At 37.2% G+C, this 25,728-nt stretch overlaps 3 protein-coding genes across 3 annotated transcripts; 2 read left to right on the top strand and 1 right to left on the bottom strand.

The window, feature by feature from the left end:
• Window positions 1-446: 446 nt before the first annotated feature.
• Window positions 447-10,462, bottom strand: ncf1 (neutrophil cytosolic factor 1). The gene is made up of 11 exons (XM_067439937.1): window positions 10,305-10,462; window positions 9,855-9,935; window positions 8,369-8,444; window positions 7,684-7,849; window positions 6,994-7,061; window positions 6,774-6,896; window positions 4,006-4,113; window positions 3,782-3,899; window positions 3,548-3,661; window positions 3,294-3,454; window positions 447-867 (listed from the first exon to the last, which is right to left on the bottom strand). Exons 1-11 carry the CDS (start codon window positions 10,374-10,376, stop codon window positions 722-724), a joined length of 1,233 nt encoding a protein of 410 aa, XP_067296038.1. The 5' UTR covers window positions 10,377-10,462; the 3' UTR covers window positions 447-721.
• A 6,782-nt stretch (window positions 10,463-17,244) lies between these two features.
• polr2j (RNA polymerase II subunit J) lies at window positions 17,245-22,075 on the top strand. The gene is made up of 4 exons (XM_067439936.1): window positions 17,245-17,395; window positions 17,929-18,018; window positions 18,106-18,280; window positions 21,695-22,075. The coding sequence occupies exons 1-4, from the start codon at window positions 17,343-17,345 to the stop codon at window positions 21,728-21,730; spliced, it is 354 nt and encodes a 117-aa protein (XP_067296037.1). The 5' UTR covers window positions 17,245-17,342; the 3' UTR covers window positions 21,731-22,075.
• A 248-nt stretch (window positions 22,076-22,323) lies between these two features.
• On the top strand, window positions 22,324-24,641 carry alkbh4 (alkB homolog 4, lysine demthylase). Its single transcript, XM_067439935.1, has 3 exons — window positions 22,324-22,459; window positions 23,122-23,316; window positions 24,027-24,641. Exons 1-3 carry the CDS (start codon window positions 22,352-22,354, stop codon window positions 24,543-24,545), a joined length of 822 nt encoding a protein of 273 aa, XP_067296036.1. The 5' UTR covers window positions 22,324-22,351; the 3' UTR covers window positions 24,546-24,641.
• The last annotated feature ends 1,087 nt before the right edge of the window (window positions 24,642-25,728 follow it).

Raw genomic sequence — 25,728 nt, 5'->3', positions numbered from 1 at the left:
TCTTTTTGTTTATTGTAAATTGTAACCATTTTTTCCCCTTTCTTTTTCCTTTTATATTGTTTCTTGATAGATTATGTTATTGTTCTTTGCATAAAAAAAATAAGGTAACAAATGTTTCTCGAGTTATCAATTATATTCGAGTTTATATAGCTTTCTTTTTTCGACACTATACACACAAAGGAACGTTTAGCAAAAGCACATTGTCATTGCATTGTTTGAAGTATCTTGGAGTATGAACACTTATAAAAAGTAACAAATATAGCATGAATTTTAGCTCCGTGGCACCGCGTGACAAATTACCATGGTACTAACATCTGATACCATGGTACTGATTTGCCAAAGTACTTTTTGTAAGTAAATAGCATTTTTCATTAATATGTTAATCATGCAATCACAGATTTCTTCACAATTTTTGTCTTCATATTACCACACATTTCATTTGTAAAATAAAGATATGTTTATTTATTTGTTACTGTTTATGAAAACAGGATTGAACACAGTAAGTTATAAAAATGCAGTATAGCTGGTCAGCAATATAGGGGCTAGACATAAACATTATTATACATTAAAAAAACACATGTCTAACACACACATAGCTTATAACAGGTTCTGGGCTAAGCAGGAATGAACAGATAATTTGCGTAGCTACAAGTATCTGAATGCCTGTTTACATTTCTAATACATTTTCAAGTCAAGTTGTAATGTGTGCTGTTGAATCATTTCAGTCGGCCTCATGTATGCTGACTCTCTTGCATGTGTTCTCAGTGCAGCGCTCCAGAATGAGCTGAGGACTGGGCCGAGGAGGAATGACTGGGATACTTTTATCCAGATCTTCTGCTTGAGGAGAGTCTGATTTTACGATGTTATCTACATAAACAAAAACATAATACAGATTTTTAATAAGATCATCCTGAGATTTCTTTCAACCAGAGCCACATATTCTGTGAGCAATGCATTAATAATAAGTTTAAACAGCACTAGGTAACTTTTCAAACTTCATAATATATTTATAAGACTCTTGTGATGATACATCGACTTACAATAGGTTGAATGACACGTCTGCCATAGCTTGACGGGGTCTGTATCGTTTTTAATCGTACTTTTAAACTTCGGGTTTCGGGTAGAAACCCGAGAACAAAAAAAACTACAAAATTCGACTGCTTTACGGCATATACGTCACTTCCACCAACACCCACACTTCCTTAAATTCGGACGTGCGAGCCCAACTTTTTTCGTTGGATAATATAGTCATGTCCGAAGCAGCACAGACAAATAAGAAAGAAAAGGTTTTGTTGGAGGAAAGCAATAAGAGGAAACGAAAAAGTGATGGGATTAAAGGCAGGACGAGGATCAACATGTGACCAGCGTTTGCTCGTCGGCGTGAGCTGAAGGAGGCGTGCCCGACCGATGCTGTCCTGCTTGTTACGGTGAGCTACCACTCAAACATTGAACTGAAGTATCATATAGATTCTGTAAAACGGTAACCAATAGACTAATATAATGACGCTGGCTTGTAAACGTGAGCATCGTGATTATTTGGTGTTTGAAAAAAATAAAACCCATGAAATTATATTCATATGACACGCTGAAACATATGCCACTGACTGTACCTGGGATGAAGACATTTCACACGCGACACCAGAAGAACACCTGCATGTGAACTCCTCCTGCAGTGTTCAACTGTTAGTGCTGCACCAACCCACGGAGACGCTTCCGCCCCGCACCACTGTATATATTTTTACAACCTGCCCCGCACCCGCGACCATTAAATAGACATACGGGGTCCGCGGGTTATGAGACGACCCACGCATCACTAGCTCAGGGCTATCAGGGCTGTCATGTCAACAAATGCACGCGCGATGGCATCCCCTGTTGTAGGATGACAGAGCTTACGACAGTAGTTGAGGACATTATTTTTTCCAACTGTAGGGGGACCCCGAGAGCAAAAGCTACCCAGTGCTGCTTTAATAATAAGTTTTGTTTATATAGCGACTTGTGTCAGTGCCCTTGGCAAAGGTAACTTGCACTTCTGTGAAGGCACCATTAATGCTGAAAAGTGCATAGAGATTTTGGAGCATAATATGCTGCCTTCAAGAAGATATCTTTTCCAGGGACGTCCATGCATATTTCAACAAGACAATGCAAAACCACATTCTGCACACATTACAATGTCCTGGCTGCGGAGGAAGAGGGTACGGGTACTTGACTGGCCTGCCTGCAGTCCCGACCTGTCTCCAATAGAGAATGTGTGGCACATTTTGAAGCGCAAAATGCGACAACGAAGACCCCGTACTGTTGCCCACCTTCAGTCCCTAAACGTCTTTTAAGTGTTGTGAAAAGGAATAGCAACATTACAAAGTGCTAAATGCTTTACTGTCCCAACTTTTTTTGAAATGTGTTGCAGGTCTGAATGACAGGAAAGGATGCATATTTACATATGACATGAAGTTGACCAGACAAAACATGAAATATTTTGTGTTCATATTGTCTGCAATGAAATACAAGTCAAAGTAATTTTAGAAATCACTTCTTTTTTATTTTATTTACACATTCCATACTGTCCCAACTTTTTCTGATTTGGGGTTGTATATAATTAATGTAAATGTCATTATACAACAATAACATTACATAAAGGGGTGAAATACATTATATATTTGTATTTGTTTCATTTAATATAAGTGTTTTAAGATATTTGTATTTATCTATTTTATATTAGGCCTATGCTAATATACTGTATTCTATAATTCAATATGAAAATATGTTTAAATTAATTATTTTACTTTTATTTTATACATTTTTATATTTCATTTGTGTGTGTGTGTGTGTGTGTGTGTGTGTGTGTGTGTGTGTGTGTGTGTGTGTGTGTGTGTGTGTGTGTGTGTGTGTGTGTGTGTGTGTGTGTGTGTGTGTGTGTGTGTGTGTGTGTGTGTGTGTGTGTGTGTGTGTGTGTGTGTGTGTGCGTACGTGTGTGTGTGCGTACGTGCGTGCGTGCGTGTGTTTATAATGCACTAGACATATTTCTTCATGAATACACAAATAATAGTGTTTTCAACTAAATATCCAAATAAAATTAATTTCTTAATTAATTCTATAAACTATAATACTGATCTGCCAACATTGTCACTATATGATAAATTAAAATAAGCTGATAAAATCACCGCTTTCTCCAGAACGACTGTACAGTACAGCCGAATCAAATTTTGTTGCAATATTGTCCTGTTTAAAACTGAGAAGCTGCTTTGACACAATCGTCATTGTAAAAGCGCTATATAAATAAAGTTGACTTGACACACCTTTGTTTGTCTTCCTCTCCTGCAGTGGAGATCGTATCACACCCCTGGAGTTTAGTCTTCCTCGCTGCTGTAAGAACCGTCGGCTCTGTTTCCGATAGGAGTCCTGACTGATTCGCTGACGTCCATTAGGATGGATGCTCTGGGCATTGCGTATGGTAGATCTGTTGGCCCAAATTTAAAATAAAAAAAGTATTACATATTTTGCTCATTTCAGCCAATGTTCAGTTATTGTTATCTTAATAAATGCTGTATACCTTCTGGGTGGTGGTGTCGCTCTTCTGACCACATCCTTCTCAGCGTCCACCTCTTTCTTCTCTCCCGTCCTGCACAGGAACATGGATGGGTAGAAGCCTGTCTCTTCTCCTTTCCTGCATAAAAATGATTTTTTTTAGACATTGGGGAATCCGACTCAATTATGAATCATCAAATGACTGCAAGCGTTTCAATTGTTTCGACACACCATGAAGTTAAAATGAGATGACTCATACCTGACCACCCACCACCCATCTAGAAGTTTATGGATGACCTCAATCATCTCTCCTTCCTCGAGAGTCAGCTCATCCGCTTCGGCAGCTTTATACCCTTTAATGGTTTTATAGAGCTCTCCTGTTGTGGGTAAATATCATCAGCATAATCCAAATAGCACAATGAATCACTCCCAAAATAGTGTTTTGGGACTCATATCAGTGGAATTATGGCAATACACACTGACCTGCATAATTAGGCTCTGGTTCCTCAGATTCATCTGCTCCATCCAGTGGCTCTAAATATGAAGCTGGAACCCAGCCTCTCCTGGACTCACACTGACAAAACCACCAGCCTGTACACATCAGATCAGATCACCTTTATCTCTCACTGTTATTATAAAATGTGGAAAGAGAGCTGTAAGTGCATTATGAGTGCCTGACCGTTTCATTGGTCATGTAATGGAGAAGTTTTGTAGTGCACTGAAATATTTTGTAATTCATATCATAACATCTAGATATGGCACAAGCTGATCCTTTACATGCAGTCTGCATGCAGTCACATAATTCCTGCATGGCACAAGCTGATTGGTCTCTGTTAATCCTGCAGCCAATGAGATTGCTTGCTCAACATTTCAACAGTCTGGTTCACTGTTTGCAGTAAGCTAGTCCTGCAGCGCGGTATCATAATCCCTCTGAAACCCTCCACCTCCCCCAGCTCCACCTGCCTAGATCTGCTACAGCGTGTCTGTTAAATATGTCTATCTATTCATGCAGCAGCATATATTTCATTAATTTAATTTATTAATTTAATTATACCTGCACTGTAAAAAAAATTCAGGTCACCATATAAAAATGTTCTAGTGACTGATCACATCTAAAAATTTTAGTTGGCCAAATTGAATTTCTGTTAATTAAATTGCATCAATTCACATTAATTCAATTTGGCCAACTGAAAAATTTAGATGTGATTAGTCAATACTAGAAAATGTTCAATTGGAGACATCATTTCTACTACTATCAACAGTTTGGGATTGATAAGATTTGTAAACGTTTCTGAAAGTTAAAGAATCTCTCACAACCTCCAAGATTGCATTTTTTTCAAATTATTCAAAAATACAGAAAAACTTTAATATTGTGAAATATTATTACAAATTAAAATAACTGTATAATTTAAAATGTAATGTATTCCTGTTATGGCAAAGGTGAACTTTCAGCATAATTACTCCAGTCCAGATCCTTCAGACAATTATTCAAATACGATGATTTAATGCTATCACTGTTGAAAATGTTTTACACAAACAGAAAGTTCAAAAGAACAGCCTTTATTTGAAATATAAATAGTTAGTTAAGTTATAGTGTGTGTGTGTGTGTGTGTGTGTGTGTATGTGTGTGTGTGTGTGTGTGTGTGTGTGTGTGTGTGTGTGTGTGTGTGTGTGCTTGTTTTTGTGAAATATCAGGACACAAATGTGTATAATGACATGGATATGACACAGGTATTACAAGAAGAGGGTGAAATATGAGGACAACCATGTCCCCACTTTTCAAAATGCTTAAAGGGGGGGTGAAACACTCAGTTTCAGTCAATCTTGAGTACCTATAGAGTAGTATTGCATCCTTCATATCTCCGAAAAGTCTTTAGTTTTATTATATTTATAAAAGAAATATGGGCTGTACCGAGTCTTTCCGGAAAAAAAACTTACACAATACGTCTGGAGGCGTATCGTGTGGGCGGAGCTAAAGAATGACGAGCGCGCAAAGCGGTGACGTCCTCAAGCGTGGAGAAACCCATTGTTATCGATCTCAGCTAATAGATATATGATCCAGAATCATTCGGAGGCTGAAATAAATTGAACAGAAGAAACAGCAACAGCAGGACGTCCGTCTCCGTGGTATGTACTGTATTTAGTGGCCTGTCAACATTTGTGTGTCTTTACTCGCAGTTTATGAGGACATGATTCGGTTTATGGACTATTGTATGCGACTAAACCTTAGCAGTAGCAAGCAAAATGGTTTTGCACGTCAGACTAGTGTAACGTTATACATAGAACAACAATGGAGTCCGTTAGTGCATTTGAATGACGAAGCACGCGATCGTGTCGTTTACTGATGTTTACTCACGCGACGATAGCCAACAGCAGAGACATTTGAAGCAGTTTAACTCACCGGCTGCTTCCAAAGCAGGACTGAACCTTTATCGCTGGGACCGCTCCGTCAAAAGCACACTTCTTGGAGTGTGGAGATCCACTTTGCGACGCGACTGAAGCGATGTTGTGAAGCTTCCCGTCATTTCTGCGTTCAAATCGGTTCAAATGCAGCGCTGCCTTTCCGGAATGCTGTGCTGAAGCGTTGAAGTCGCTTGATGTCACCCATAGGAATAAAGTGGAGCGCGGCGCGTCATAAGTGTTCACGGACGAGTGGATCTGCAGCTGAGCGAGTGTTTATGGCCGTGCATTTCCTCTCTCGCTCTATTCACGCGCGCGCACCCTACCGGGAGAAGAGCCCGTACGGCCCATACAAGGACCTTCTGCTCTATTAACGTCAAGTCGAGCCATACTCGAAAAAAACTCTCCGAAACTTGTGAGAAACCGGAAGGAGTATTTTTAACACAGAAATACTCCATCAAACGTCCAACATTAGTTTTTGAAACTTTGTCTATGTTTAGGATGGGAATCCAAGTCTTTAAGAGTGTAAAAAGCTCAGTATGCATGAAACAGCATTTCACCCCCCCTTTAATCATACATGAGTTTTTTTGAGAAAGTAAAAAATGCAAAATGTTTCCTAAGATTGTCAGGTTTAGAGGTAGGGGCAGTGTAGGGGGATAGAAAATACGGCTTGCAAGGTACTAAAACCATTATGCCTATGGAATGTCCCCACATTTCACAAAATGTGTGTGTGTGTGTGTGTGTGTGTGTGTGTGTGTGTGTGTGTGTGTGTGTGTGTGTGTGTGTGTGTGTGTGTGTGTGTGTGTGTGTGTGTGTGTGTGTGTGTGTGTGTGTGTGTGTGTGTGTCTCACCATTGGTGCTTTTCTCCACGATGTCCACCATGTCTCCCATCTTTAGAGTGAGCTCATACTTTGAGCTCTTACTGTAGTCTGCGATCACTCTGTAGCTCTCAAGCATAATAGGCCCTGTGATTTCTGTACAAAGAACAACAGCTATAAAAACCTGTTGAGAAATGGGATACGAGATTTTGCTATTAAATTATATCATCAAAAACAGGAAAGTTGATCTTGCCTGATGTGGTGTTGGTGTTGCTCCGTGCTCTGTTTGTGGACATAATAAAGGTCTCATTTCTTTTGAATCTATAGAAAGAAACATATGTCTGTAAATACTGCTTTCTTTTTTCATTTCTTTTTTGCATTTAAGATTTTTTTTGGCCTTTTTAATTCACAGTACAAAGCAGATCCAGCACTGGAGGGAAAGCACAATCTCATGGCAATGTGTAACTATTTTATATTTTGGCAAATTGGTTACTAATTCATATGAATCTTATTTCTATATTTTCGTATGATCTACTTACTCTCCAGTGATGGGTGTTTTTATAAAAATCATAAATGTTCATGCATATCAAATTTAAGAAATTGTAAAAATGTTCCTGTGAGTTCAGATTTGTGGGGAACATGATCAGCTACATACGAACCCCCCACCCCACCCCACCACCCTAAACCTACCCAAGAGTGTGTCATATGCACGCCATAAAGTGCCTATCATATGCACGCGAAAATCTGCGCAGCACTTGCACGCCAAAACCCATTTTGGCGTATCCATTCCACGAGATTTAACACTCTTACTATTTATACGCATGACCATGAGATCGTGTTGAACATCATCAAAAGCAATATTTGAGCATTGTCCATAACCACTATGGCTTAAAGCATCAAAACGTTGCCACAGCTCTAACTAACTTTGACCAGACAGGCTTACGGGTGCGGTGCTGGTGGAGTTTCATCTTCAGGCCGCATTTTGAAGAAGTCACACACAAGCTGACAGCGAGAGATCTTCGGCAGCAGGCTGAGAAGGGCCCGGAAGTATTCAGCAAGAGTCGCCTGCCTCGTCTCTGTCGTTTTCTGATTGTCGAGCCATTTAGGAGCTGAGAGAGATTTAATTACAGAAGGTCAGGTGGACTGTTTCACTTGTGTTGTCTCTGCGGTGACCATGTTGCACAAGCTCTTTTGAAACACTTTTTTGTTACAATATCTGTATCTTGCCTGCCACGTTGGAAAGTCCAAAGAAAGTACAGCTTATCAACATCGGTCACAATATCCCCCATAAAAAAGAAGTTTTTTTTTTTTACTTTGAACTTTGCAGAACTGAAACTTAAACTAAAAAAACCCAAAATAAAAAGGAATATCACTGTATGACATGCAAACAGAAAAGGCTTTAACATTACGTGTAGAGTAGACACCTTTCATGAACTTTAAACAGACTGATATGCTTGACATGAAGCAGGTGTTTCCTATTCTGATAGGAACACTGAGACCTGAAACTTATTTCTGTATTTTCTGAAAAATGAAACTCACATGATGGCACATTTATTGCTGGTCGTAACTGTTTTATTTTATTTTTTCTGAAAGACATTACTGTAAAAAGTGACAATAAAGACATGTACCTGGTAATGTAGGAATGATTCTGTCCTTTGCATCAATGTCTCCTGCCTCAATAGGGAACATTTCCTTCAACGTTTTCTGTAAATTCAATGTTTTTGGGTTACACTTTATTTTTAAGTGTCATTGTTACAGTGTAATTATATATATTTTATTACTATGTCAAGGACATTTTAACATATAACAAGGGCACTGTAAAAGTGTTACCTAACAACATGCATGAATAATATCAACATGCATTTTTAATGGATATATATATATATATATATATATATATATATATATATATATATATATATATATATATATATATATATATATATATATGCATAGTAATGTGTAACTCCATCACCGTAAAATATTGTGAACTATTTTTTTAATATAAAATTAGCTTATGCATTCATTTATATATATATATATATATATATATATATATATATATATATATATATATATATGTATATGTATGTATATATATATATATATATATATATATATATATATATATATATATATAAATGAATGCATAAGGTTCTCGATTAAAAAAAATCTAATTAATTAGAGGCTTTGTAATTAATTAATCGAAATTAATCGCATTTTAATTGCATATAAATATTCGAACTGGAACAATGATAAGTCATTTTTCACATGGATTTTTAGTATACCATTGAATAATGACTGAATACATAAGCTTAATCAACAAAATATTGTTTATTGATTTCAGTCCAGCAGACCAGTGCAATGTTTGCCATTAAGTGTAGCAAAAGCATATTTGTGATATTTGAGGCTCGTTGTGCTGCGGTGATACGCAAATTCCTTGTTGTATAGCTTGCACACAACCATGCTCTTGTCGACGCTTCCATCCTTTCGTTTTTTAAAACCAAATTTCCCATCCACGGGGCCAAGCAAAGCGGTGTAATTCGCTTCTTCGTTCCTGTTCACTATGGTTTGTTGTTGTCGTGACTCGTGAGCGCTAGTTGGTGTTCCAGTATAATCGGTCCGTCGAAACTCATTCATTGAAAAACGTTCCACGGTGCAAAAATAAGAGTGGTTAAAATAGTTATTTATTTTTTGGCGTAATTAATTAACGCGTTAAAGTACCGTAGTTGATTAATCTTAAATCTTAATTAACGCGTTAAAGTCCCGGCCCTAATATATATATATATATATATATATATATATATATATATATATATATATATATATATATATATATATATATATATACTTGTTTCAAACTTTAAAATGAAGTTCCATTTGTTAATATTAGTTATAATATATATGCTTTTACCTAACATTAACAAATAATGACTAGTTACACTTTTTTAGCCCGTATTGTAAAATGTTTAAACATAATTTTATACAAATGTGATCATGCGTGACTAGAAATACAGGAAATGCTCGCGGCAATGATAATGAAATCAGTTAAGTAAAGGGAAATGAAACACACTCTGCCACTTTCAATTGTAGAAAACAGAAAAAGAGACTTACATGAAATGTGTGGATTTCTGGATAGCGTCTGTACACCAGCTTTTCAGACTGATCACTCCATTTAACCAGGAGCATGTACACCTTCAGTAAAAAAATAAATAAGATTAAATGTTTCTTATAGGAAAAACTCTATGACAGTTGTAATCATATCAAAGCACTTTACTTCACACTAAAAAAAATGCTGGGTTAAAAAACAACAACCCAAGTTGGGTTGAAAATGGACAAACCAAGAAATTGAGTTGTTTGAATGGGTCTATTCACTGGGTTCAAACAACCCAATTTCTGGGTTTTTCCTTTTCCAACCCAACTTGGGTTGTTGTTTTTTAACCCAGCATTTTTTAGAGTGTTGTTTATAGCTATGCACTTGTCTTGATATTTCACAATAATGTGTAAAAAAATAAAATGTAAAATATCATGTGTGAAATGCTGATTTTGGAGTATTTTACTTACATAGTGCTGACTGGGAAAGAATCTTTTCTCGAAGCCTAACAGTTCCACATGTCGCACATAGGATTCAGCCATCCTGCAGAACAAAGGTCAGACAGCGAGCTGTGGGAGAGTGTGCTGAGCTGTTATGATCACCAGGGGTTTATAGAGTTATAGACTATGAGTGTGGGAGGGGCGTTCTGCAACAAAAACTTCCTATTCCACAAACCCTGATGAGGAAATACAGATAGAATATTCCACAATTAGTTTTGTTTAACATTATACAATAAGTGAATTTATGTCTGATAGTTAACAAATATTGAATGATATGATTTACACTGGACATACTTTGACATGTTGTACATTACAAAATTCAACACATTTTTAAGTCAGTTTTAATGTTGATGTTTTTAAGTTGAAATTACTTAAACATCCAAGTAAAACCCATTTAATCATGAAAGTAAAGAAAGACAGATAAATACTAGGTAAGGACTCCCAGAACATTAATGAGTGACAGATGCGCACCTATCAAATAATTTAGGTGCTATTTGTAAATGCAGGAAAGGAAAATCTTGCTGGTGTGCAACATAGGAGAAAAAAAAGAAGAACAAAAATATTACAATAATATCCCATATAATAATTTCCCATTTTATGATTAAACAACCTTAATTCCTAATTCAATTACTTTATTGGTATCATGGTAAAGAAGAATGCAACACATAGGTCATTTCCATGATAAAAGGTTTATTGCAGGTATGCAGAAGACAAATGACGTACGGTGAGTAACTGAGAGAATGGATAGGTTGTCTAGATCAGGGGTTTTCAAACCTGTCCTGGAGGACCCCCAGCTCTGCACATTTTGTATGTCTCCCATATTTGACACACACACTTCAGGTCTTGCAGTCACAATAATGAGCTCATCAGGTGTGTTAGATGAGGGAGATATACAAAATGTGCTGCGCTGGGGGTCCCCAAGGACAGGTTTGAGAACCAGTAGCGATGAATGACAGTTCTTATTGGATTCAGATGGGAATGGCAGATGACTGGAGAGCTGGAGAAGACTGAAGACGAGCTGAGACGATTGCACGGGTAAGTGTCTAAGAGGTAGGAACAATGAGACCAGACAATAGAACTGATGGTTGACTGCTCATATAGTGCATGGGTGATGATTGAATGCAGGAAGGCGTGCCAAACTCTGGAGAAATTGGCGTCTGTGATTGGAGACAATGTCTTCAAGTATCCCAAAGTGATGGAAGAGTTGATTGAAGAGGGTTTTGGCCATCTCTAGGACAGTAGGTAGCCCTTTCAAAGGAATTTATTTACAGGCCTTCAACAAAGGAGATCAGTAAGGAAGTGCATTAGTAGGACCAGGGTCAACTCGGGACAGGTAGAGGTACCAATTTATCTCCAGGAAGATGGTGTGGGACCTGGGAGATTGCACAGACTGAGCATCCTTGGATATATCGGGAGACCTCCTGGCCAAACATTAGCAGTTGCTGATGAGCAAGATGGTCAGCTGGCAGCTTGGGTGTCCTGAGCCTGGTGATGTGTGTGCTGAGTCCATTTAGGACAAACAAAAGTGATTTTGTACATCCCTCTGGACCTCCCAGTGGAGACCACGAGACTTCCGCGATTTGGTCATCAAGGGACCACTGGATGGGACAGACAATGATGACTGGAGGGAGAATGGGTTCGGAGGAGCAGTAGTAGTCTCTGGATTGTGTTTACATCAGCCTTCTGGGCCTTGTCACCAGGTCGGTAGGTTACGGTGAAGTTGAACCGAGTGAAGAAAAGGACCGAGTGAGCTTGACGAGTGTTCACTCTCTTGGCTTCTTGGAGGTACTAGATTTCGATGGTCATTGATCATTTTGAATGGGTGTTGGCTCCCTCCTAGTGTCGCCACTTTGATGGTCAGCAGTTCACGGTTGCCCCTGTCATAGTTGTGCTCCACCGGGACAGTTTATTTTTAGTAGAAGGCACATGGATGGAGTTTGGGTCCTGTTGCTGAGATGCCATTGAGGACAGCTTATACCCCAGTGATGGAAGCGTCCACCTCAGCAATGAACGGATGTTCAGGATTTGTATGGTCGTTGGATAGCAACAGGATTTGTTCAGTATCTGTACAGAAGGCTTTCTGAAGCTGACTGAAGGTCATGGTGGTAGGGTCGTTGTTCCAGGACGGAGAGAGACTTGGGCAGTGAGAGATCAACTGATCTTGCTGAAGTTATTCATGAATCTCCTGTATTTCTATTAATTTCTTTCTCCTGAAATTGGCAAACCCCGGGAAGCCCAGTAGCTCCTTGATGGATGGTGGTTGTGGCCAGCTCTCGATGCCTTGTACCTTCCTCTAGTCCATCTGGATGCCATGTTGGTTGTAATGGCGGACCACTCTTAGTTGGGACGTATGCTTAGCTTCTTTGACAAGCTATTCGACTCATAGAAATCTAAATTGTACCTTTTTGTTGTGGATGAGACAGGTTCCAGCCGATGGATGTACAGGGCAGGTGAGTAACAGAGGAACGTGGACGTAACAGAGGAAGTGAATGGTGTCACGGTGGAACACACACTTCTTGAGTGCTTCAGGTATAGTTGGAAGTCACAGAGTTTCCGCAGGATCTGCATCATGTGGTGAAGATGATCAGACAGGTTTCGGGAGAAGATAAGGATGTCTTCAATATAGACAGGTATTCTCATCCCTGGTCCTCGAGGTTGACTGTCCTACAGAGTTTAGCTCCAACCTTAATCAAACAGACCCGAACCAGCTAATTAAACTCTATTAATGCCAAAAGTGAAATTATCCTTTGCACCATTTTAAAAATGTACAGTGTAAATAGTCAATAGTAAAAAAAAAATATTCTGGTTGCCTGAATAATTCTGTAAAAAATACAGTAACGACGTAAACATATTTACAGAACAACCTGGCAATTTTACAGTATCAACCAGTAATTAACAGTAAAAAAACAGCAATTTAAACCAGAAGTTCATCACAGTCTGAATTATACATGCTTCCAGAAAATGCACAGAGTCATTAACACAAAACACCATAATGGTAACACGCACTAAAATAATGCAATAAACATTATTAAACAACAAATGTAACATAAAACCCAAATGTGCATACCTGATAAAAAAACAAAAAGCAAAACAAATTAAGAAACATAATTATTTAAACAAAATACTTTCAAATGTGTCCCAAAGGGAACTCTGGGAATGTCAGTTTACAGATTTTCACTGTAAATTAAACGTATAATTTGCCCTTTTTTACTTCTACAAGCCGTACATTGAACAGTATTTTACTGTACAAATTGCCTTAAATGGCTGGTTTTACAGTTATACAGTCTGTAGTACGGGATCTTAGTGTTAACCTATTTACATTTGTTACAATATTTTACAGTTAAAATGACACTAATTCTTTACAGTGTACTTATTTGAAAAAGTAACTCAAATATATTCTTGATAATCTAAGCGTCACCCCAAAATTGTTAAAATAAAATAGAGAAATGCATATTTCAGCATGTATAAATTAACAGTTATTCATAGTTGATGTCATTGTTGATTTACAGTTAATGCTGACATTCTCAATGAGCAGTTTTTCACGTTCACATCTGTCATTTAGAGGTGTTTGTTTACCGAAAAAGAGAAGGAAGCGATTGTAAATCCAGAATCTTTTTCAAGTGTTCATTGCCTTTCATGGCGTGTTCCTCTTTTTCATCATCATCATCAAAATGTGTTATTGTCAGAAATCATTGAATGGTTGGAAACAGACATGACTCTTATGGCGATCAAATACTACACTGCTTCTGAAGACATTTTATTATAAAGCTTTATAATCATTTTCTTGTTTATTTTTCCACTGTGACAGTGTTTCTCAAGCTAGACGATTTCACAGGGGATTTTGGAAGACTGATTATGAAAGATGTAACCACAAACCTCCCCACATGCATGTAGCATCCTTAAAAACTGCAAAATGTTTAAGATTTAAAGTCAGTATTTTTAAGATAATGTTTTAAATTATTGGCTTGGCCTGCATAAAACATTATAAAAGGCCTTTGCTAACAAAAGTTTTTCTTAATAATATAACTTTATAATATATAATATCACTTTTTTGTAACACAAAGCATAAAGGGATCTTTAGTCATGAAATTATATTACATTTATATTTTTGGAAGGGGGTCCCTTATGATATCATCTCAGGGTCATTGGCATTGAACTTTTATTTTTTTAAACCCTAAATCACTTTTGTTTAATATAAAATATAAAATAAATAAAGACTACACACATAAAACAATATATTATTAGTGATGAATATATTAATGTTTTTATTCAAACAATTTTATTATTATTATTATTATTTTTTAATAAAAATAGCAATTTTAAGTGTACATGTTCAGGTTTTGATGTGCACATGGCAAATGTATATAAAAAATAAATGCTCTTGAATAAGGTTCCTTGTGTTCCTGTGAGAAGTCATTATCGAGTCAAATCAAATGTGGAAGGAGTGAAGAAACTTGTGAAAGACTCGTGGTCTGGGTAACTTCATGGACATTCTTCACCCACACAGGACAATACTCCCTTTTGTAAACACACACCCACATATTTCACTTTTCTTTTCTTTTTGATGATGTCTATTTTTCCACATGACTGTTTGTGGTTGCTATCACATCTGTGCAATATTTATAGCATCCCTCTCACACAGTTTTAATAAGAAAAACAAGAAAATCGAATGGAAATCGGATAAAAAATATTTTACATTGTTTAGCGCATAAGAAAAAATGGAAAATTAAATTTTATTAATATGTTATGCTATGTCCTCAGGAAACCAGGAAAAATAAAAAAGCATGAAAAGGCAAAAACAATGGCATTTTTTTTTTAATCAATCAATTTTTACCTAATTTTTTAGGTTTCAGGATTGTATAAAGATGACCCTCAACTATGTTAATTATGATATATAAAAACAGAATGTTTTGATATCATTTTGCTTCAATATATATCTATAGATTGATGCAAATGAGTGTGTTCTTGGGGCAACATGCATAATAATGGGACTAGAGACTGGCAAGATTTTCTTAATGATATCTAATATTTCATAGAAATATTGAAATATAATTTATTTCCCTTCACTTGTTGTGTCTCCTAAAATGCCTGATGAACATGCAGGACAAGTCCTGGTGTCCTCTAAAGTGGACATGTATGAAATCGATGTCCTGTTTTATAACAGTAAGTCATATATTGATTTGAAACCCCTTTTGAGATGGTGATTTAATGACAAAATATTAACAATTAGTCATATAAAAGTTAAAGGGATAGTTCACCCAAAAATGAAAATTAGCCCATGATTTACTCACCCACAAGTCATAGGTGTATGACATTCTTCTTTCAGACAAATCAGACTTCTACTAATAAATGTCCTGGCTCTTCCAAGCTTTATAATGGCAGTGAATGGCTGTTTCTGTTTTGAAGTCACAAAAGTGCATCTATCCTTCATAAAACTGCTCTACGGGGGGTTAATAAAAGCCTTCTGTAGTCAATCGATGCGTTTGTGTAAGAAGTTAAATATGATCAGTTAATGTCAGTCATTTTTAAAGTCCAAGGAAAGGCAGTTGTCATTGTGAAACTTCCAAACATGTGGCATCTCTGAGAAGCCCTGAATGTGCTCTTTACAGGACATCCAGACTGTGACATTATGTTGTCAGAGAAATTGACTAACAATGTTGTCTATACAGAGGACAAAAATCTATTCCTGGCTCCCATGCAGGAGGATATATGTGGGCAGTTGACTATAGCTTTCATCAGAGCATCAGTGTTTCCTGAACTACTGTCACAAGACTGCTCGCATCAGTATTTTCATGCATTACTATAAAGAATGACTAACAACATCTAAGAAATGAAAGCTTTAGCATAAGTTCTGCCGGGAAGACTTAATTGTGAGGTCACTTCAACTAGCTATCCAATCACATTCTAATACTTGGGTATAAAAGATCGGTACTTACTCATGTTTGAGTTTGCAGATGCTGACGCCCCAATTCACCGCCATCCTCCCCACCACCTCCAAGTCAAAGGGCCTCTGCCTTCGTCTTCAGGCAGGATATGCAGAGTCCATACCCTCTGATTGCGAGCTACGGACGGGCATATGCCAAAGTACTTTATTGCTTGCTGGGTTGTTAATAAATGGATTATTCTCACAGTATTTATTCTCCCGATTCTTTCTGGCAGAACTGTTTTAACCGAGGCCTATTTATGTGCTTTAATGACAAATATCGAAGAAAGCTGTCTGGTGTCATTTCCTATAAAAGGAGACTTTCCGTATTGGCAAATCACAGTTGTTGTTTTTTACACAGCATTCAAGAAGTTGTAAAATGCATGATTCATATGTTATGAACCTGTGAGTAAAGATAAGGTCATGAGGAGGAGTGCCTTTCACGGCTGAAAAATAAGGTTTAGTCTCTCTCTCTCTCTCTCTCTCTCTCTCTCTCTCTCTCTCTCTCTCTCTCTCTCTCTCTCTCTCTCTCTCTCTCTCTCTCTCTCTCTCTCTCTCTCTCTCTTTTACAGTTTTTCGGAATAGAGAAAGTATGTAAGACCAAACAGGAAATAATTATATTTATGTCTCAATATATAATTATATGCCTGAATATATATGTAAATCTGAATATAGTTATTATATATATATATATATATATATATATATATATATATATATATATATATATATATATATATATATATATATATATAGGCTAATTATATGTTATATATTTATTTATAATAACATATATAAAATATATAATTTAGGTTTATTTCCCAACCATTTCAACTTATGAAGAATCTTTAAAAATCTTTAAATATTTAAAATAAGGCTGACGTCTTTATTAATGTGTTAAAAACACCGCCTTTATTTAGCGTTAGCATCCTTTTCCTCAGTAACTGATCTACGGCTAATCACTGCCCTCTGGCGGTCTTCACCCAACACTGCGCGCAAAAACGGTCGTTTTTAGCTTCGTGTTACTGCGCCTGCGCAGTATAGTGTGCGTCCATTAGCACAATCGCCACTGGGTTTCAAACAGGATGAACGCGCCACCAGCATTCGAGTCCTTTTTGCTATTTGAGGGAGAAAAGAAGTAAGTGCAGTTCAACGCAATCTTTACTATTCAGTGAAACTAACTGATAGCTGCCTGTAATGAAACAAACAGCCATCTGGAATACAGGAGGTAGCTTGCAAAGTGTTTAGCTTGTTGGCTATAATGGCTAACAACAGATAGTAAGTCCATCTGTAAAAAATATAAATGAATAAAAATAATGTTGCGATTTTAAGTAGACCTGTGCAACTTTTCAGGTATCAAACAAGGCATATTTATATAAAATATAAACTGGAAATAATGCTCTTCATGAATAAGATTACTTGTGAAAGTTACTGAACTGAAGTTAGATTTGACCAGTAAAATTAAACTAGTTAAATCAAATTGTTAAACGTGTATGTATGTACGTTTTTGGACATTATTTAGCATACCATGATGCATGTACAGTATGGTGATTGTCCAGTACTACACTCTTAATCAAAGTTTCACAATTATTACCACCATTGTACCGCCACAGTAAACGGTTTGTAATGGAAAGCTATTTTCTTATGTTCATGTTCAACTTCCTTTTACAGGATCACAATTGTTAAAGACACCAAGGTGCCAAATGCATGTCTGTTCACACTGAATAAAGAGGATCACACACTGGGGAACATCATCCGCTCGTAAGTACTTGATGGCCATTCAGATTTAAGTCATTACTGTGACACTCTACTGGTCTGTGAAATCAACCTCTGCCACGTTTCCATAAGGCAACTGCTGAAGGACCCTCAGGTGCTGTTTGCTGGATATAAGGTTCCTCATCCTCTAGAACACAAGATTGTGATCCGTGTTCAGACGACACCAGACTACAGTCCCCAGGAAGCCTTCACTAATGCCATCACTGATCTGATCAGTGAGCTGTCTCTGCTGGAGGAGAGATTCAGGGTATGTGTTTTATGCATAGCATAAGATTGTTTCAAAGCAGCTTCAAATTAATAAATGATCAAAAATTCTGGTAGCACTTTATTGTTTACAGTCATGTTCCCCATGTCCATACTATATACTTATTATAGTAATTACAATAACTGGGTAATAATTAGGTTTCTACTCTAAACCTACCCCTTAACCGAACCTTAAAGCTACACTGTGTGATATTTTCCCCAATCTAGCGGTGAAAAGGTATATGACCATCCAGTGAATATTAGTTTCTGTTCCTCTCAATTCTGATTTCGTTTTAACTCCTACGGTGGCTGATTTAGTGCAAGATTAACATGGCTTCCAATCATAGACCGTAAAAAATATGGACGACTCGGCATCATCCGTTTCCGCTTGCCAGAGTTAAAGCTTTCAGGCAGCCTGCACGGCGCTGACATCTTGGGACCGAGTCTGCGCACAGTGCGCAGTAGAGATTTCGGCACCGGAGTTGCGCAGTAGAGCGCAGGAAGTACAGTCGCGATATCAAAAGCCCGCCCACACTCTCACAGATGCAGAACAATTAATTATGTTTGGTGTGAAATAAACAGTTATGGAAATGTAGAAATTAAAGCTAAAGCTCCAATCTGCTCCCAAAAATCACGGAAAAAATCCGTTAGTGCCTCAGTGACGACTTCATTCAGAGAAGCCGTCAGTCTCAGCTGTCAATCATGACGTCACACCCCCCGTTTTTAAAGCATCAGATAACTAACTAAAACTAAAGATCCTGATCCAGATCTTGCATCCTATCTGGCAACCTCGAGTCAGGGAGAAGGGGAGAGGATACACCGCTCTACAGTAATTTGAAAGTGATTGCAGTACCACTTTTGGCCACAATCTTACATAAACTTCCTTTAAGTGAACGTGAACGGTTGAGAGAAAGCACATGCGTAACATTATATTGAATCCTAATATACCTGCTGCTGTCTGTGTCATTAATGTGATTATTTATAAGAGTAAGATGTTTACATGCAATTTTCATTATTCTGATTATTCGCTAATGGTTATACCACAGTCAGACAGACATACAGTATGCATATTACCGCCCATTTTTTTAATCTACTTGCTTCAGTTTCAAAGTATGTTTTCATGGACGTACTGGATTTTATTCACTATTCTGGGTTTGCCTACGCTGCCATGGCGTTCTTCCCGCAGTCAAGATGAAGATGTACGGAGCAGAGACTGCGTAGCCAGTTGTGTTGAGAGAGTTTAGTGATTTGGAGAAGAGAAACTTTAACGAACTTGTGTGAACAAGACATGGCATCCATGTAGAACCGAGCACATGCACACTGGTCAGAGCAGTAATAATATGATTAAGGTGTTTACGTGTCTGTTTATTGAGATTTAAAATCGGTGTGCACCACATAGTTTTAATGCGACTATGGGTTTAATCGTATAAGTTTGATCAAATAATTGCTAAAATCCCATTATAATTGCATTATAAGGGTGCATGTAAATAGCCTGGCTCTGCCCTCCTACGTACTTCCGCTCAATTTTCATTTTCCTTCAGTACTACGTCTGGGACTGCTGTGTAGTCTGCTGTGTACAAATTTTTACTGGTCCAATCAGCGAACAGAGGGAGTGGCTGAGAACGATGACGTTGATGTCATGCGCTAGTTTGAGATGTAGTTCAGTAATGTCGGCGGAGTAAGATGCAAACTAGACCATTCATTGCATTGTGGCACCGCTGCCGAATAGAAGTTAAAGCCGGAGCAATAACAGTCTTTGCTGGGGTTAGTTGGTGGCCATGATGTTGCGGCCCTCCAACAGGGTAAATTCGGGAAAAGTTTGATTTTCCAGATCGCTTCGTTAGTGATGAAGGAGTTGGCTGAAGCCCTATTCAGATGGTAGCTGTTTCTCGTGGGGTTGGAAGGTATTGCCATCATTTAGGTTACAGGGACTGGTCAGTTATTTTATTGCCGTCCGTCTCTCACCACCCGCGTAAAAATCCCCGGCCGAGTTACCTACTGCTTCTGACAAACGCAAGGTAATGTTGATGTAACAGCTGTCCGAATCCACATCTCTGAGTTTTCAACAATATATCACTTCAAAATTCACTGTTTGAAATCATTTTTGACCACTGCAGAACACCATACGGTTGCTTTGATGTTATTAGGATGCATAGACTTGTATTTCCTTAAAATGCTGGCAAGTGTTTAAGAGCAATATATTTCATCACTGATCAAACAAATCAAAATAAAAACACTTAAACATTTGAATTGGTCCATTATTTATAGCAGCATTTATTATCATACCAAGCATATGACATTTTATTTACAGCATACAATGATGTTACGGATCGCGTGAGTGCCGCCGATCACAAAGTTCTCCTGTCCGCCGTGGCGTGAATAAACCACAATCCGAATGCACGAGTTTTAGGTTTTATCCTATAGTTTTATTACTGAGGTGGCCTGCACATGTGCACATTTATTTTGTCGGATTTCCATGAGTGAAACAGGCGAAGGGCGCATGACATACGTCACGACCAAACGATAGCGATTGGTTATGGCAGATCCAGAGCGGCTCAGGGCAGATCCAATAGTTTTAAACTTCAACAGAGTACCCGCCTTCGCGGAAATAAACCCTTGTCAATGAAGAGTGGCCAGACTCTATGTACAAATGAAATGTACGAGAGTCTGGTAAAACCAGGCTAGCATGTAAACTCACTCACTGTTAATGAAGAATAAAAGATAAATAAAATCACTAAAGTCACTAATCTTCACTGAAAAACTTTTGTTAAATGAATGATCTATATTTTATTTATAAAAAGTAAACTATGCAGTGTTATTTTACATTTGATTTTAATTTCTGATGTTCAGTTGTATTTTTATTTGCTATTTTGTTCTTATTGTATTACTGACTATATACATGTCTTTAATAATGCTTGAAATTTATATTAGTCTAGTTTATTAGTTAGTTGCTCTTTAGGCTGATGATTTTTGTTCGTTATTCAGCTGCAACAGAATGTTTTGCAAAAAAAACAGAATACATGTGTTTTTTTTGTACCAAATTTTTTTAATTAAAATTTGAAATTAAGAATTGGAATCGCTAAGCAGAATTGGATTTGGAATCAAAATAGCAGAAATTCAAATGAAACCCAGCCCCACTGATCGGTGTATAACATCATAGCACTGCGAGAGCGAATGGAAAACACACGGAGCCGTAGGTTCTGAACGCTCTGGCGATATTTTGAGGACACCAATCGCATCCAGTCAAACACACCTTGAGTGTTACTGACTGACTGGGAAGAGATGTGCTGCAACAATGTCAGATGTGTTTTTTGAACATATAGGCATGACATCCTATTCTAGTAGACCCAAAATGTTAACCAAGATTTCGCAGTACTCCTCATCAGTCTTGTTTACTATGTGACCTTTTTTATTTTAGGTTGCCATCAAAGACAAGCAGGAGGGAATAGAATGAAGAACCATCACACTGCATTGGATGACAACAACTTATTCACAACGAACTGAATAGTCACTGCAATGGGTGACAATACTCCCGTTTATTTATTTTCTTAAAATGTGACGGCTGACAAGCTCTCAGAGAACAGCCTCTAGTAACATTGAGGTCAAGATATTTGGAGTTCCTCTTCCAGTATTGTTTTTCTAACAACACATGTTGGAGTAATAAAATTAATTATTGATTAATTGAATATTTCGTTGCATTGTTTATGTACAAGGAAATCATTTCCTCATCAGTCAAGTTCCACTTTATTGTGATGTACTTTATTTTTTTGTTATTAATAAATTGACTTTTTTTATGAAATGCATTGATTTGTGATTTATTCAAGTCTTATGTTGTCTTCATGCTATTAGAAATTACCTACTTCCCACTTCTGAAGTCGTGATTACGAGCTCATCGCCGTTGAAGTCCAAATTTTTAAAACTAGAATTTACAATTATTCCGATAGCATTTGAAGGCAGCATGAATTGTAGCATAGTTTCATGGGTTTGTGATCCATGCGGCTTGAAGAGGTGGGAACTGATATGCCTTCAGTTGTTTTACGGGGACACATTAAAGTGATGCACAAATGTTTGCTTGATGGCTGCGGAATATATTCCGAGTTTTAACTGTGGTTGTAAAGGAATAAGAACATGTCTGAGGTGCGAGGCACAGAAGTCTAAACATTTACTGCTGGAGAATGACCTGGTGAGTCAACAACACTACGTTCAAAAGCGATTGTCTTAACATGCATAGCCAAAGTTTCACTCCATCACAACCTGAGTTAAACGGGGTCCTCCATTTGATTAAATTCAGATAGCCTGACTCCCAAAATTACGCTACTAATCTTTACACACGAAGGTTTGGGGTTTAGTTAGGGTTTTTTTTTTTTTTTTTTTTTTTTTTTTTGTGTGTGTGTGGTGAAATTCTCATGCTCACCAAGCTTTTATTAATTTGATGTAAAGTTAAGCAGTACTACAAAAAATTAAATAACTTTTCTATTTGAATATATCTTAAAAATGTAACTTATTCCTGTGATGCAAAACTGAATTTTCAGCATCATTCCTCCAGTCGCAGCGTCATATGATCCTTCAGAAATCATTTTAATTTGGTGCTCAAAAAATATTTCATGGTAATATCTATGTTGAAAACAGTTGTGCTGTTTGATATTTTTAGCATATTTTAATTCAATGAACAGAACATTCAAAAGAACAGCAATTATTTAAACTTTTGTAACATTATAAATGTCTTTACTGTCACTTTTGATGCATCCTTGCTGAATACAAGTATTAATTTCTTTCAACAACAGAAACATTTTACTGCCACAACTTTTGAATGTCATATAAAAATAAATAAAAATTCTATTGCAGATCCATTATGATTTCACCTATGATCCAGTGTCAAAGACAGCGGTCCGAGAGGAGGAGAATGGTGCTCGACAGTCCTTTGTGTTTCCTGGAATATTTCTGTGGGAGAATTTTGTGTCAGAAGATGAAGAGAGAGAGCTGATCGCCAGAATGGATCAAGACGTCTGGAGAGAATCTCAGTCAGGCCGACGGAAACAGGTGATTAAGGGGGTAAAACTTTATTTATCAGCAGCATGATCTTTATGTAGTAGACATTTTAGATAAGAACATTTGTGATTTAAAGTTAGAATATTCATAAATCTATAGTGGAAAATTGTCATAACTGGTCACCATTTTCTTCTAGTAAATCACTTTTTGAGGATTTTTGCAGTTTACTACAACTGTGCTGTGGTATGCCATCAATTTTTAAAGATGACCTGTTATGCATGTTTTTGAGCTTTGCTGGAATAGGTTTTTTATACTTAAACATTCAAAAACATTATTTTTCACATGGACCAGTGTGTTGTGATTGTTCATCCGCTGTAGAGCTTGTTTTGGAAATGTTGTGCCCCTTATCATAATAGCAACACAGCCTTGTCCCCTTTATTTTGCCTATGCTTTGGGCGGGAATTATTTAAATGAAGGATGTGATGTGTACAGAAACAGTGTGCACTGGTTTAGAGAATAACTCCTTTTGGAGTGACTATGCACTTTGTAACTTTGCAGAACTTTTTCATGCTGAAACAGCAACATTACACCCTAAAGAAAGTCGAAAATGTAAAATAAAAATAATAGGCCTTCCTTAAAAGTTCAGAAATTCGATGTAGTTTCTCAATTATGAAAGTTGTTATTAGAAGAGGTTATACAAGTTGTAAACCAGTACTATTGTAATAGCATCCAAGTAACTGTATATGTATAAATATCCAAAGGACTTTGGGCCAAAGGTGAACTTCAAGAAACGCCGTGTCCGTGTGGGAGACTTCACAGGCCTGCCTCCTATCAGTCGTCACCTGCTGGACAGGATGTCAAAGGCGCCTCAGTTGGCCTCCTTCAAACCAGTGGAGCAGTGCAACCTAGACTATGATCCCGTCAGAGGCTCTGCTATTGACCCTCACTTGGATGACAGTTGGCTGTGGGGAGAGCACCTGGTCACCATTAACCTGCTCTCGGACACTGTCCTCACGATGAGTTTAGACCGAGGCTGGGGAGAATTGGGCCACGGGGAGGTGAGAGTAGCTGTGCATTTACCACGCAGATCATTGGTCGTACTCTATGGAGAGGCACGTCACCGGTGGAAACATGCCATCCACAGAAAAGACATTCATGGACGCAGAGTGTGCAGCACCTTCCGGGAACTGTCTGCTGAGTTTCTTCAGGGAGGAGAGCAGGAGAAACTGGGAACAGAGTTGTTAGATATAGCACTGAGTTTCAAGGGTACACCTCTATAAGTTATACCTCTATAAATGTATGTTCAGTTTTCATTACACACAACTGTAAAGTGATTCATTGTAAATCTTAATTTAAATAAATGCATATTAATTTTACTCAGTGTTATTATTTTTTTAATGAACAATGGATATGAGCTGCAATAATTTCTAACTAGTTAGAAATATATACAATAATTAGTTCTAATTTCCAACTTCTAATAAAAATATTGATGTAATGATTTCCTTTTATGTTTAGAGCAAACTAAAATTGTGTAATATTTTCATCTCCCCCCCCCCCCCCCCCCACATATTTCATATTGCAAGGGCACATGAATAATGTATAATCATGGGCCATTGATTTTAATTATTTATCATGTATAATACATACTGCAATGTTCCATAAAAATATGAATTCTCAATATTGATTTTATAGAAACTAAATGTTTCAACAAAGCTGCACTATTAGCCTTTTACCTTAAATTTATCTTTTTATTTTATTTTTATTAAAGAAATATGTTTGATTTGGTTATTGTATCAGTGATTCTCAACCATTTTTACTCCAAGGTCCTCCTTTGTCTGAAAAAAATATTTGAAGACTGTCCTATAAGCTGATAAATACCTTTGGTACTTATGCACTTCAGCTCAGCAGCATATTTCGAATATTTATGATATATGCAATTTTGGACTCAAATGTGGAGCACTGAGCTGAACTGGTTAAATTGTAATAAATACAAATAAGCACATGCCAGTTTATTGTTGTACATCTTTACTTTTATGTTCCTAAAAATAATTTTAATTAAATTAAGATTATATTACCTTATTGAGCCCTTGGAAGTTTGCCCACTAGGTGAGATGTGCTGGTTAAGATTTATGTTACAAGTGTGCTTGAAATATTTATATTTTTTCAGTTATACTGAACATTTAAGTTTTTCTGACTACAATGCCACACTCAATATGGCGGAACGGCGACGCCAAAACCCATACCAACTGAAGCGTCACAGCTGGTCAAAGTTCAATTGTATTTTCCCGGGAAAATATCTGACGTTCTAAACCACATGAGCTCGTGTATTGTATATTTAAAGATCTCTAGCACCGCATGTACGTTCGAGGTAAGCTGTTCAAATAGTTTTGAGCACCAATACATTTGTTTTTATTCCTAACCATAACACAACGTTTATTTAACAAAACTAAACTCGACCGCTCA

The sequence above is a fragment of the Pseudorasbora parva genome, chromosome 3, assembly GCF_024679245.1.
Source record: "Pseudorasbora parva isolate DD20220531a chromosome 3, ASM2467924v1, whole genome shotgun sequence".
Taxonomy (NCBI): Eukaryota; Metazoa; Chordata; class Actinopteri; order Cypriniformes; family Gobionidae; genus Pseudorasbora; species Pseudorasbora parva.
The sequence above is the reverse complement of the archived record's forward strand: the minus strand, read 5'-3'. Positions and strand labels throughout refer to the sequence as shown.